Source organism: Oryctolagus cuniculus, chromosome 16 (genome assembly GCF_051225735.1).
Source record: "Oryctolagus cuniculus isolate XC-2025 breed Fujian yellow rabbit chromosome 16, ASM5122573v1, whole genome shotgun sequence".
NCBI classification, from domain to species: Eukaryota; Metazoa; Chordata; class Mammalia; order Lagomorpha; family Leporidae; genus Oryctolagus; species Oryctolagus cuniculus.
In genome coordinates this window covers 23661440-23672823 of record NC_142882.1, presented here as the reverse complement: position 1 = coordinate 23672823, position 11384 = coordinate 23661440, and the positions used below count along the sequence as shown (strand labels likewise).

General features: G+C 54.9%; 1 protein-coding gene and 1 long non-coding RNA gene across 9 annotated transcripts in view; one reads left to right on the top strand and one right to left on the bottom strand.

Annotated features, from left to right (window-relative positions):
* Positions 1 to 4305: 4305 nt before the first annotated feature.
* LOC138845634 (uncharacterized) lies at positions 4306 to 6734 on the bottom strand. 6 transcript variants are annotated; one of them, XR_016222842.1, is made up of 3 exons: positions 5339 to 5475; positions 4666 to 4858; positions 4306 to 4573 (listed from the first exon to the last, which is right to left on the bottom strand). It is a non-coding gene; the product is annotated as an uncharacterized LOC138845634 (long non-coding RNA). The 6 variants fall into 6 exon arrangements; XR_016222843.1 differs by having other exon boundaries at positions 4717 to 4858; XR_011382846.2 differs by lacking the exon at positions 5339 to 5475 and adding an exon at positions 5967 to 6734 and having other exon boundaries at positions 4306 to 4858.
* The window catches only part of SLC1A6 (solute carrier family 1 member 6), a 26604-nt gene continuing 20583 nt past the window's right edge, over positions 5364 to 11384 (top strand). The window contains exons 1-3 of one of the 3 annotated variants that reach the window (XM_017338754.4): positions 5542 to 5679; positions 8280 to 8427; positions 11089 to 11350. In XM_017338754.4, coding sequence (XP_017194243.1) covers positions 11146 to 11350 — 205 coding nt within the window. In that variant the 5' untranslated portion in view covers positions 5542 to 5679; positions 8280 to 8427; positions 11089 to 11145. Of the gene's footprint in view, positions 5680 to 8279; positions 8428 to 11088; positions 11351 to 11384 lie in introns of all 3 variants that reach the window. The other 2 variants (XM_089315931.1, XM_070058811.2) reach the window with 2 other exon arrangements.

Genomic DNA, 11384 nt, shown 5'->3' with positions numbered 1-11384 from the left:
CTGATTCAAAGCCAGGAGCCAAGAGCTTCTTCTAGGTCTCCCATGCAGGTGCAGGGGCCCAAGGACTTGAGCCATCTTCTGCTTTCCCAGGCTGTAGCAGAGCTGGATCGGAAGTGGAGCAGTTGGGACTTGAACCGGAGCCTATATGAGATGCTGACACTACAGGCGGTGGCTCTACTTGCTACGCCATAGCGCTGCCTCAAGGGTTTTAAAAAAATATTTATTGACCGGCACTGCAGCTCACTAGGCTAATCCTCCGCCTGCAGTGCCAGCACCCTGGGTTCTAGTCCTGGTTGGGGCGCCGGATTCTGTCCCGGTTGCTCCTCTTCCAGTCCAGCTCTCTGCTGTGGCCCGGGAGTGCAGTGGAGGATGTCTCAGGTCCTTGGGCCCTGCACCTTCATGGGAGACCAGGGGGAAGCATCTGGCTCCTGGCTTCAGATTGGTGCAGCATGCTGGCCGCAACACGCCGGCCGTAGCAGCCACTTGGGGGGTGAACCAATGGAAAAAGGAAGACCTTTCTCTCTCTCTCTCTCTCTCTCACTGTCTAACTCTGCCTGTCAAAAAAAATTTATTTAAAGACAGAATGTATATATATATATGTGTGTGTGTGTATATATATATATATATATATATAGAGAGAGAGAGAGAGAGAGAGAGATGGAGAGAGGTCTTTCAACTGCTATTCACTTTGCAGATGGCTGCAAAGGCCGGGGCTGGGCCAGGTCAAAGCTGGGATCCAGGAGCTTCATCATGGTCTCCCACGTGGCTGGCAAGGGCCCAAACACTCAGGCCATCTTCTGTGACTTTTCACAGGCCTTTAGCAGAGATCCAGACCAGAAATTGAGAAACTGGGACTCGAACCAGTGCTGAGATCCTGGCATTGCAGGAGGCAGCTCTACCCACTATGCCATAGCGCCACCCCAAGGCTGAAATTTGAGGTCAAGGCCAAGCTTTTCCTCTCAGTCCATGCCCTCCACAAGGTAGATGTTAACAAATGTTGACTAAGTAATCAACAATAAAGACAGATTTTTATTTCAAAATTATTTTTATTTCTTAAATTATTTATTGGGTAGTTATTAAGCCTTTGACTATCATGTAAATTAAAAATATGTTATCTTTTTTTTTTTTGGACAGGCAGAGTTAGACAGTGAGAGAGAGAGAGAGAGACAGAGAAAAAGGTCTTCCTTTTCTGTTGGTTCACTCCCCAAATGGCCGCTACGGCCAGTGTGCTGCAGCCGGCGCGCTGCGCGATCCGAAACCAGGAGCCAGGTGCTTCCTCTTGGTCTCCCATGCGGGTGCAGGGCCCAAGCACTTGGGCCATCCTCCACTGCACTCCCGGGCCACAGCAGAGAGCTGGACTGGAAGAGGAGCAACCGGGACAGAATCCGGCGCCCCATCCGGGACTAGAACCCGGGGGGGGGGGGGTGCCGGTGACTCAGACGGAGGATTTGCCAAGTGCGCCTCGGCGCCAGCCAAAAATATGTTATCTTAAAAATAATAAATGAATGGGGCTGGCGCTGTGGTGTAGTGGATAAAGCCGCTGCTGCAGTGCCGGCATCCCATATGGGCGCAGGTTCGAGTCCTGGCAGCTCCACTTCCGATCCAGCTCTCTGCTATGAAAGCAGTAGAAGATGGCCCAAGTCCTTGGGCCCCTGCACCCACGTGGGAGACCCGGATGGAGCTCCTGGCTCCTAGATTTGGCCTGGCCCAGCCCTGGCCATTGTGGCCATTTAGGGGAGTGAGCCAGCAGATGGAAGGTGTCTCTGTCACTGTGCCTTTCAAATAAATAGAATAAATCTCGAAAAGATTATTTGATGATTAGAAACACACAGAGACAGGGGACTATCTTCCATCTCCCGGTTCACCCCCCAGATGCCTACAGCAGCCAGGCCAAACCTGAGCCAGGAGCTCCATCCGGGTCTCCCCAGTGGGTGGCAGGTGCCCAAGCGCTAGAGCCCTCCCCTGCTGCTTCCTAGGCACATGAGCAGGGAGCACAAGGAATTTTCGAGTTTGGGGCGGCGGTCCGGAGCTTTCATGTCTAGTTCCCCCTCCTTTTCTCTCCTGAGACTCCGCTTCTGCTCTTGAGCACCCGATTTACACGTCAGGCCCATATTGGTTATGGGGCCGGGAGACCCGACCTCCCCTAAGCCCGCCCCTCAGCTTCCGGCCGCCCCGCCCCCAGTTTCCGGCCCCGCCCCAACTTCCGTTCCCATCTCTCGCCCCCCAGCTTCCGGCTCCGCCCCTGCTTCTTAGGGCCCCCCCGGGGAACAGTGGGGAAGCTGCCAGACGCTAATGAGAGGCCCCCTCTCTTAATGACTCTGGGGGCTTCGGGGATGCCGCAGGCCAGCGCTGCCCTAATTAATTAATTAATAGCGAGAGCTTCCCACAGAGGAGTTAGCCTGGATTCCTCCTCCTCCTCCTCCTCCTCCTCCTCCTCTTCCTTCTCGGGCTGGTGGGGGCTGCAGCCAGGATGGAGGCCCCGCCTTGCAGTGGGGGCCCGGCCAGCCTGGGGTGCTTTGTTGCTGGATTTGGGGTGGTAAGAAGTTGATGTCATGCGGGCAGCATGAGGCATATGAAAGATAAGGGAGGGGACCGGTGCTGTGGTGTAGTGGGTAAAGCCACCTCCTGCAGTGCTGGCATCCCTTATGGGCACTGGTTCGAGCTGGCCTGGGAAAGCAGTGGAAGATGGCCCAAGTGCTTGCGCCCCTGCACCGGTGTGGGAGACTAGGGTGGAGCTCCAGGCTCTTGCTTTGGCCTGGCACAGCCCCCCGCTGGTGCAGCCATTTGGGGGAGTGAACCAGCAGACGGAGATGTCTCTCTCTCTCTCTCTCTCTGTAACTAGCTTTCAAAGAAATAAAAGTTAAAGATTTGATTACTTGTTAGGGAGAGATACGGAGATTCCAACTTCTACATGCTGTTTCATTCCTTAAATGCCCAGGGCAGCCAGGGTTGGGGCTGCATCCAGGTCTCCCACATGAACCATCATCCTCTGCCTCCCAGGGTGCAGGTTAGCAGGAAGAAGGATTTGGAACCAGAGCTGGGAAGTGGACCCAGGCACATCGATCTGTGGATCTGTGCTGCCCCTGTACATTTTTTTACCCACAGCCATGCCTCACCTGTCTCATCTTCCACAGAGCCCCGGAGAGTCATGGGAAAGAACTGCTACTATCCAGCCCTTCAAGTAACTCTCCGCACTTCCACACAAGGGTAATTCCAGTTATTCCCAGTTGTACAGAGAAGGAAACTGAGGCTTGAGGGAGTTAAATGACCTATCCCCAGCTCACGGAGCTACCAGGTAGGAAGAGTTTAACTCAATCCCAGATAACCCCAGCCCAGAGGCCTGCAGCCTAAAACATGTCTGTGGAGTATGTGGGCAGTGCTGTTATACAGGTGGTGCTCAATATATGCAGGGGTTGGGGCTGAGGGAGAAGGATAAGGAATTCTGTCTCTGCAGGTAGAGTTTCAGTTATGCATACTGAAGTGTTGGTCTCTGTCCCCTACTACCCTGTTTCCTATCCAGCTCCCTACTAAAGCATCCCAGGAGGGAGTACTTGGGGCCCTGATACCTACATAGGAGACCTGGATGGAGTTCTGGGCTCTTGGCTTTAGCCTGGTAGTTGGGAGCTTTGGGGGGGGGGGGTGGAGTGAACTATTGGATGGAAGATCTCTCTTTGTGTCTCCTTCTCTGTCACTCTGCTTTTCAAGTAGGTAAAAAAAATAATCATTGACAAAAAGATGCATGAAGCAGTAACAAGGATGCAGTGGGAGAGAGAGAAGAGAGAGAGAGAGAATATCTTCCACCCACTGGTTCACTCCTCAAATTCCCAGAAGCCAGAAGCTTATCCTAGTCTCCCAAGTAGGTGACAGGGACCCAGCTCCCTAAGCCCTCCTCTGGTGTCTCCCAGGTGCATCCGCAGGGCGCTGGATTGGAAGTGGAGCAGCCGGGACTGAAGTTGACACTCCAGCCGGCACGGAATGCAGGCATCCAAAGGGCAGCTGAAGCCACTGCTCCACAGTGCTTACCCTGAACATTAGAATTTTTCACCCCTGTGATTCCTGATTATTGCGATTTGGTGATGACATTGCCAAGTGGGATTTTTTCTGGTGTTGCAAAATGAAATGTGTTATATTTGGAAGATCTGTGTAATTCAGTGAGCTGATACTTTTCAGATTACTAACGCAAGATGTTTCAAAATCACGCGTGGGTAAAAGACGCACCCACCGTGTTTTAATGGCAATGGTAGCACAAAAGGTTTAGCCTCTGCACCATAACTGTTGGTTAAGATGCTAAAAATGGGCTTAGTCTTTTGCTTTTAGTGTATATGTATTTATTTTCATTTACTCGAATGGCAGAGAGAGAGAGACAGAGACAGACAGACAGAGAATTCCCATCCATTTGTTTATGCACTGGTTGTGCCAGGCTCAGGTCGGGGGCCAGGAATCCAATCCAGGTTTCCCCTGTGGGCGGCAGGGACTCAACTACTTAAGTCATCCCTGCTGCTCCCAGGTTCTGCCTCAGTGTAGGAAGCTGGGGTCAGGAGCCAGAGGCAGATTCCGTTTAAGAACCACTCGCCTGGAAATGTTGAACAAGAGCAGAGCCAGGTTGATTGGACAAACAGCTGGAGTGGGGAGGAGGAGGGGCAGGGTTTCCGGGCAGTGTGTGACCTTGGGCGAGCTCCCGAGCGCGCTCATCTGCACTACACTGGAAAAGCTTGCCTCATCTCATCCAGGAGGTTGGAGCCGGCCACTGGTCAACAGCCGCGACAGCCAGGCTCGGCCTCAGGACAGGCCCCAAGATGTTGGAAGGAGCCGAGCGAGCGCCATCCGAAACATGTAGGTCGGCATTGCCAGCTGCAGCCTGCAGACGGCCAAGAAGAGGATTAATTACAACAGCGGCAATGATTCGTCTCCCATTTGCTCACGCGCTGTTAATTGTCTCAGCTTTAATTCTCCGCCAGGTCGCCCGAGCCATCTCCCACGCTCGGATGAGCCCAGGCTCTGAGAACGAGAACGGAGCGAGGGGGCCGGCCCAGGGGCCGCAAGGCGCACCCCCGGTGGGGTGGGGGGACGGGGAGCCGGGCCGAGGAGCCCGCGCTGGGCCTGCTGCCACCCAGACACTGGCGCTCGCTTCTTGCCCAGACCTCCGTAGAGGACGTGGGCGCGGCCCCAGCGGTGCCAAGGCCGGGTCCCGCACGCTCCCCACCCTCGACCCCGCCACAACACTCTAGGGAGACTCGGGAGTCTCGGAGGGCTGCGGAGGCGGCGGGGGGCGGGGGCTCAGAGCAGGGGGCGGGGGCTGGAGGCGGTCGCTCCCCCCCAACCCTCTCCCACCTCCCACCTCCTCCTCGCTCTTCCAGCACGCGGTCTCTCCTTTCCCCGGGCGCGGCTGCAGCTCCTGGACTGGGCGCGGGGGAGGCGGGGGGCATCCCGGAGGGGATCCCGCCCCTTCCCCCCGCCTGGCCGCCCGCGCCCCCAAACCCACGTGAGCGCAGGGCCGGCTCCGGATCCCGCCGGCTGCACAGCGCTTCCCCGCTCTCCCGCGCCCGGCTCTGCACCGTCCTCGGCGGGTCTCGCGGTCCCGCGCCGGCCGCTTCGCCGGGTTCCCTCCGGGTCCTGCATCCGCGCGCTGCGCCCTGGGCCCGGGCAGCCGCTGGGCCGCCTCCGCCGCTACCGACGCAGGTGAGTGGGGACCTTGCGGCGCGGCGCGGCTCTGGCCGGGCAGGGACCAGGCTCAGGTTGAGCTCAAACCCGTGCCCGGGCTGGGCTCGCGCTGGGCTCGGGCAGGGTGGGGGTCTCCCCTACGCCCACGTCCCCAGCTGCCGGCTGCTCTTTGTCTCAGCGCCTGCCTGCTCCTTGGGGGTCTCCCTGGCGCGCATCCCCGTGCGTGGGGCTCGGCATGCGTGGCCACGCGTGTTTCCAACCCTGAGCCCCACGCCTCGGCAGCTCCCAGGGCCCTGTTCCCTTACCCAGTTCTGCCCGCCTGGCCAGGGTTTCTGCCACCACCGCGTGGGGGCTCTGGGTATGAGAGGTGCAGCGCACGCAAGTGGGTGGGCGGGTGGCCGAGCTGTGTGTGCGCGTGAGGCTGCGTTTCTGAGTGGGATTGCCTTCTGGAAGGGGGGAGTGTGGCAGAGGGCTGATATGTGGAGGAGAATTTGAATGTCTCAAGTTTTGTGTGCTGGGGTGTGTGGAGGAGGTGCGTGCATGGAGGTGTGTGGTCACGTGTGTGATGGTGTGCGCCCGACGTGTCACCTGTGCCGTGACTGTGTGACTGATGCTGTGTGTGAGGAGATGCAGTTTTGGAGTGTGTGTGTGTGGTTTTGCATCTGATGCTGTGTGTGTGCATGTGTGTAACTGTGTGACTGATGCTGTATGCATGGAGTTGCATTTCTGGTGTGTGTGTGTGTGTGTGTGTGTGCACGTATGCATCTGATGCTGTGTTTGTGTGTGTAGAAATTGTGTGACTCATGCCATATGTGTGGAATTGCATTTCTGATGTGTGTGTGGTTGTGATATGATAGTGTGTGTGTGTGGTGCATCTGATGGTGTGTGCGTATGTGACATGTGTGAGTGTTGAAATTGTGATACTGCATGCACTTCTGAAGATGTGTGTGTGGCTGTGCATCTGATGGTGTGTGTGTGTGGTGCATCTGATGGTGTGTATGTGGTTGTGCATCTGATGGTGTGTGTGTGTACAGAATGTGTGTGTGATGTATGCCTGGCGTTGGATTTCTGAAGAGGTGTGTGTGTGTGGCTGTGTGTCTGATGGGGTGTGTGTGTGTATGTGTGTATGGTTGTGCATCTGATGAGGTGTATGTGTGTGGGGGGGCTGTGTGTCTGATGGTGTGTGTGTGTGTCCGATGGTGTGTGTGTGTGTGAGGTGCATCTGATTGTGTGTGTGTCTGATGGGGTGTGTCCAATGGGGTGTGTGTATGTGAGGTGCATCTGATGGTGTGTGTGTGTGTGTGTGTCTGATAGGGTATGTGTATGTGAGGTGCATCTGATGGTGTGTGTGTGTGTGTCCAATGGTCTGTGTGTATGTGAGGTGCATCTGATGGTGTGTGTGTGTGTCTGATGGGGTGTGTCCAATGGGGTGTGTGTATGTGAGATGCATCTGATGATGATGTGTGTGTGTGTGTGTCTGATGGGGTGTATGTGAGGTGCATCTGATAGTGTGTGTGTGTGTCCAATGGTCTGTGTGTGTGTGAGGTGCATCTGATGTGTGTGTGTGTGTGGCTGATGGTGTGTGTGTGTGTGTGTCCGATGGGGTATGTGTATGTGAGGTGCATCTGATGGTGTGTGTGTGTGTGTGTGGCTGATGGTGTGTGTGTGTGTGTGTCCGATGGGGTATGTGTATGTGAGGTAAATCTGATGGTGTGTGTGTGTGTGTGTCCAATGGCCTGTGTGTGTGTGAGGTGCATCTGATGGTGTGTGTGTGTGTGTGTGTGTGTGGCTGTGTATCTGATGGTGTGTGTGTATAGAATGTGTGTGTGATGTATGGTCAGCATTGAGTTTCTGAAGAGGTGTGTGTGTTGCTGTGTGTCTGATGGGGTGTATACGTATGTTGATTTCACCCCAGAAGCATTTGAGGTTGTATGTTCGAGTGTGAGTGTTGCCCCTGAGGTCTTGTCCTGTCTTTTCCTCCCTTCAGCCCAACTCCTCATGCTAGCATAGCACTGACATGAAATGAAGGTGTTTCAATTGTGCCTATGGTGGCGTTCTTCAGCTCTGGGGATACTGGGGCCTCCCCATCTTTCCCTTTGCCCTGGTCGGGTAGGGGTAGGCGGGCAGCAGGAACAGTCTCATCACATCTCTGAGTCTGAGGTGTGTGAGGGCTGGGGGAAGCAGGTGGGAGACCCATCCTTGAAGCCCTTAGATGATGATGGAAGGGCCGTTTCCCAATCAAGAAGTCTAAGAGACAGGACCAGGAGCAAGCCCTGAAGGGAGGGATGGGGCTCCCCCAGGAACACCACCCAGAGCAGGACAGACCCCAGGAGGTCAAGGAGCCCAAGGAGGTCAAGGTTCTGGGAAAACCATTGGGAGTCAAGTATTTTTACAATGAATATTACTTTTTTTTTTTTTTAAAGAAAGATGTATTCATTTATTGGGAAGTCAGAGTTATAGGGGGTGGTGGGAGGAGAGAGATATCTTTCATTATTCCCCAAGTGGCTGCAACAGCCGGAGCTGGGCCAGGCTAAAGGCAGGAGCCAGGAGCTTCTTCCGAATCTCCCACGTGGGTGCAGGGGCTCAAGCACTTGTGCCATCTTCATTGCTTTTCCCAGAAGCATTAGCAGGGAGCTGGATCAGAAGTGGAACAGCTGCACCACAACCCCAGCCAATAACGCTTCTGTGCCCGCCGGGTGCTGTCCTAAGTGTCGTGTGTATTGGGCCATCTGAACGATACAGTGGCCCTAAGCTGGCTCTTGCAAGGTGGGGGAGTTTTTTGTATTTTTTATTTGTGTGTGTGTGTGTGTGTGTGTGTGTGTGTGAGAGAGAGAGAGAGAGAGAGAGAGAGAGAGAGAGAGAGAGAGAAACTGCCAGACACCAGTTCACTCCTCAAATACCCACAATGGCCCCCAGGTGGTGCCAAAACAAGGCACCTGGAAGTCCATCCAGGTCTCCCATATGAATGGCAGAGACACAGTTACCTGAGCCATCACCTACCTGCCTCCCAGGGCCTGCAGGGAGCTGGAGCCGGGAGGTCGGAGCTATGGGTATCTTAACTGGTATCTTAACCGCTAGTTCAAATGCTCACCCTTCAACTTACCATTGCATTTGGGTTTCCCAGTGAACTTGACACACCCTGGTCTGAGCAAGGTGATGGGAAACCTACAAGGCTGGGGCAGTCCCCCGGGGACCAGCATCCTCTGGTGGAGTGGTTAGTGTTCCAAGGGCAGGGGAGGGAGCAGGGAGAGCACTGCCTGCCCCTGTCCCTGGAGCTGGGGCTTTAGGTAGAGGGACAGAGCCTCCGCCACACAGGGACTTGGCTGAATTCTTCTTCAGACTGGTGGGTGGAGCTTGGGAGCTGGTGGGCAGAGCTTAGGAGGGGACTGAAGGATGAACAGAATTCTCAGGTGCACCTGGCCCAGGGACCTCCCAGGTTCTGCTGGGGAGGGGGTGGTCAGTGCAGGGCAAGCTGGCTTCTCCCCTGGTGGGTGGTGGTGGTGGTGGTGGTGGTGGTGGTGGTGGGTACTTCTAGAGAACCTCCCACCCCCTTGTCACATTCTCATTTGTTCGGAATGAATAGACTTTGAGGTCAAAGAGAATGTTGTAAGATTTGGAATGTTAAGGTGCCCATTTGTCACATTGAAAGCTGGGTAACATAAACTCACCACTTCTCAAAGTAGCATCCAGCCCCATTTAGTACTTTCACGATGTTTGCAGCTATCATTTCTTTGTAGTCCTTTTTTTTTCTTTAATGATTTATTTATTCATAAGTCAGAGTTACAGTGAGAGAAGGAGCGATAGAGAGAGGTCTTCCATCCACTGGTTCACTCCTCAAATGGCTGCAACCACAAGGGATGGGCCAGGTCAAAGCCAGGAGCTAGGAGCTTCTTCCAGTCTCCCATGTGGGTGCAGGGGCCCAAGCACTTGGGCCATCTTCCACTGCTTTCCCAGGCCATAGCAGAGAGCTGGATGGAAGAGGAGTGGCCGGGACATGAACTGGTGCCCATGTGGGAAGCGGGCACTACATACCCACTACACCGCAGTGCCGATCTCATTTCTTTCTAGTTCTAAAGTCACAGGCAGATGTGCCTATGCCCCTGGTGAGTTGAAAGTATCTTTAGTCCAAAGTGCGTGGAGTCCAGCTAACCGATTGCACAGCAGCAGTGTAAGGTGGAGGCTGCGTCCCCTTGTGGCTATGGAGCTGACTGGGAGCTGTGCTCCACATCACTGCCCAGCAATGTAAGAGACTGGAGTAAAAAAAAAAAATCCAGATGCAAAGTTGGCTCCTACTGCATGCACATGGTACTGCAAGTCAGCCCATTATCAGTGGTAGCCGGTCTGTATTGTGCTTTATTCCAGTGCTGTTGCAAAAAAATATAATTTAAATATATCCCTTTTTTTTAAATGCAGGCAGTGGTCCAGGTAGGGAAAAATTCCTCAGATCCATGAAAGTCACCGTTTCCAAATTACCCTGTACCTATGAGATTGGGAAATAAATGGACAGCTTTTCATTTTTATTTGCATTTTTAGTTGATGTTTATGAAAAATGAAACTAACATTTCCCATAGCCTTCTAGTTTCCATTTTAGATTTTAGATGCTTTTTTTTTTTTTTAATCAAGTGAAAGGACACAAAGATAGAAGAGTGCTCCTGGCTGTTGGCTTACTCCCCCAAATGTCTGCCAGTGGGGGGCTGGGTCTCCCACGTGGGCAGCAGGGAGCCATCACCTGCAGCCCCCTAGGGTATGCTCTAGCAGGCAGCTGGAGCCCCAGGTAGAACACAGACTCACATCTGGGCACTTTGCATATAGTACGCAGGTGCATCCCGAGTGGCACCTTAACCAAACAGCTATGCCAGACACCTGACACATTTTTTAAAAAGACAAATAAATAAGTGGGCCTGGGAAAATGCCCAGATGCCGAAGAGCAGACACAAAGCCCTGACCTTCGGGAATGCCTGATACCCCAAGGGAGGCTCAGGAACTAGCCCCACTCACCTCCCAAAGGACCGCCTCTCTCTCCTGTAGCTCACTAAGCCACTTCCGCGACCTCCACTGCAGTCCCAGGGCGCCCCCTGCCGTGAGCCAGGCACCTGCTGATTCTCTCAGGCACCCAGGTGTATTACTTTGTGCCCCGAGGTGCCTGGCTAGGGCCCTGCCTTAGATTTGTTCTAAGGCCTTGTTAGAGCCTTGGAATGACAAAAACCCGCCCGTCTTTTGTCTAGTTTTCTGCCCCGCCACTATGCAACCACACCGTTTCCTGTCTGGACTCCTTGAACCCCAGGCTGGGGTGCAGGTGTCCGGGTGGGCGGGGCGTGCGTGCGCAGGTGCATCCCCAGCAGCCTGGCGCGCCCCTGCCCCCCCAGCTTCCTCCAAGTGTCCTCCCCCGCACCTTCGTCCCTCATTATCTCTTCTCTCTCCTCCCAGGCCCGCCTCTGATCGCTAGCTCTGCGGACCCGGCCTCTGTCCCGGACCAAATAGACGATGAGCAGCCACGGCAACAGCCTCTTCCTGCGGGAGAGCGGCGGGCGGCTGGGTGGGGCGGGCTGGCCCGGGCGGCTGCGGGAGCGCCTGCGGCAGAGAGCGCTGCGCACGCGCCTGCAGCTGCAAACCTTGACCCGCGAGCACGTGCTGCGCTTCTTGCGTCGGAACGCGTTTATCCTGCTGACCGTCAGCGCTGTGGTCATTGGTGAGCACCTGTCTGCCCCGGCCCCCCTCTCCCC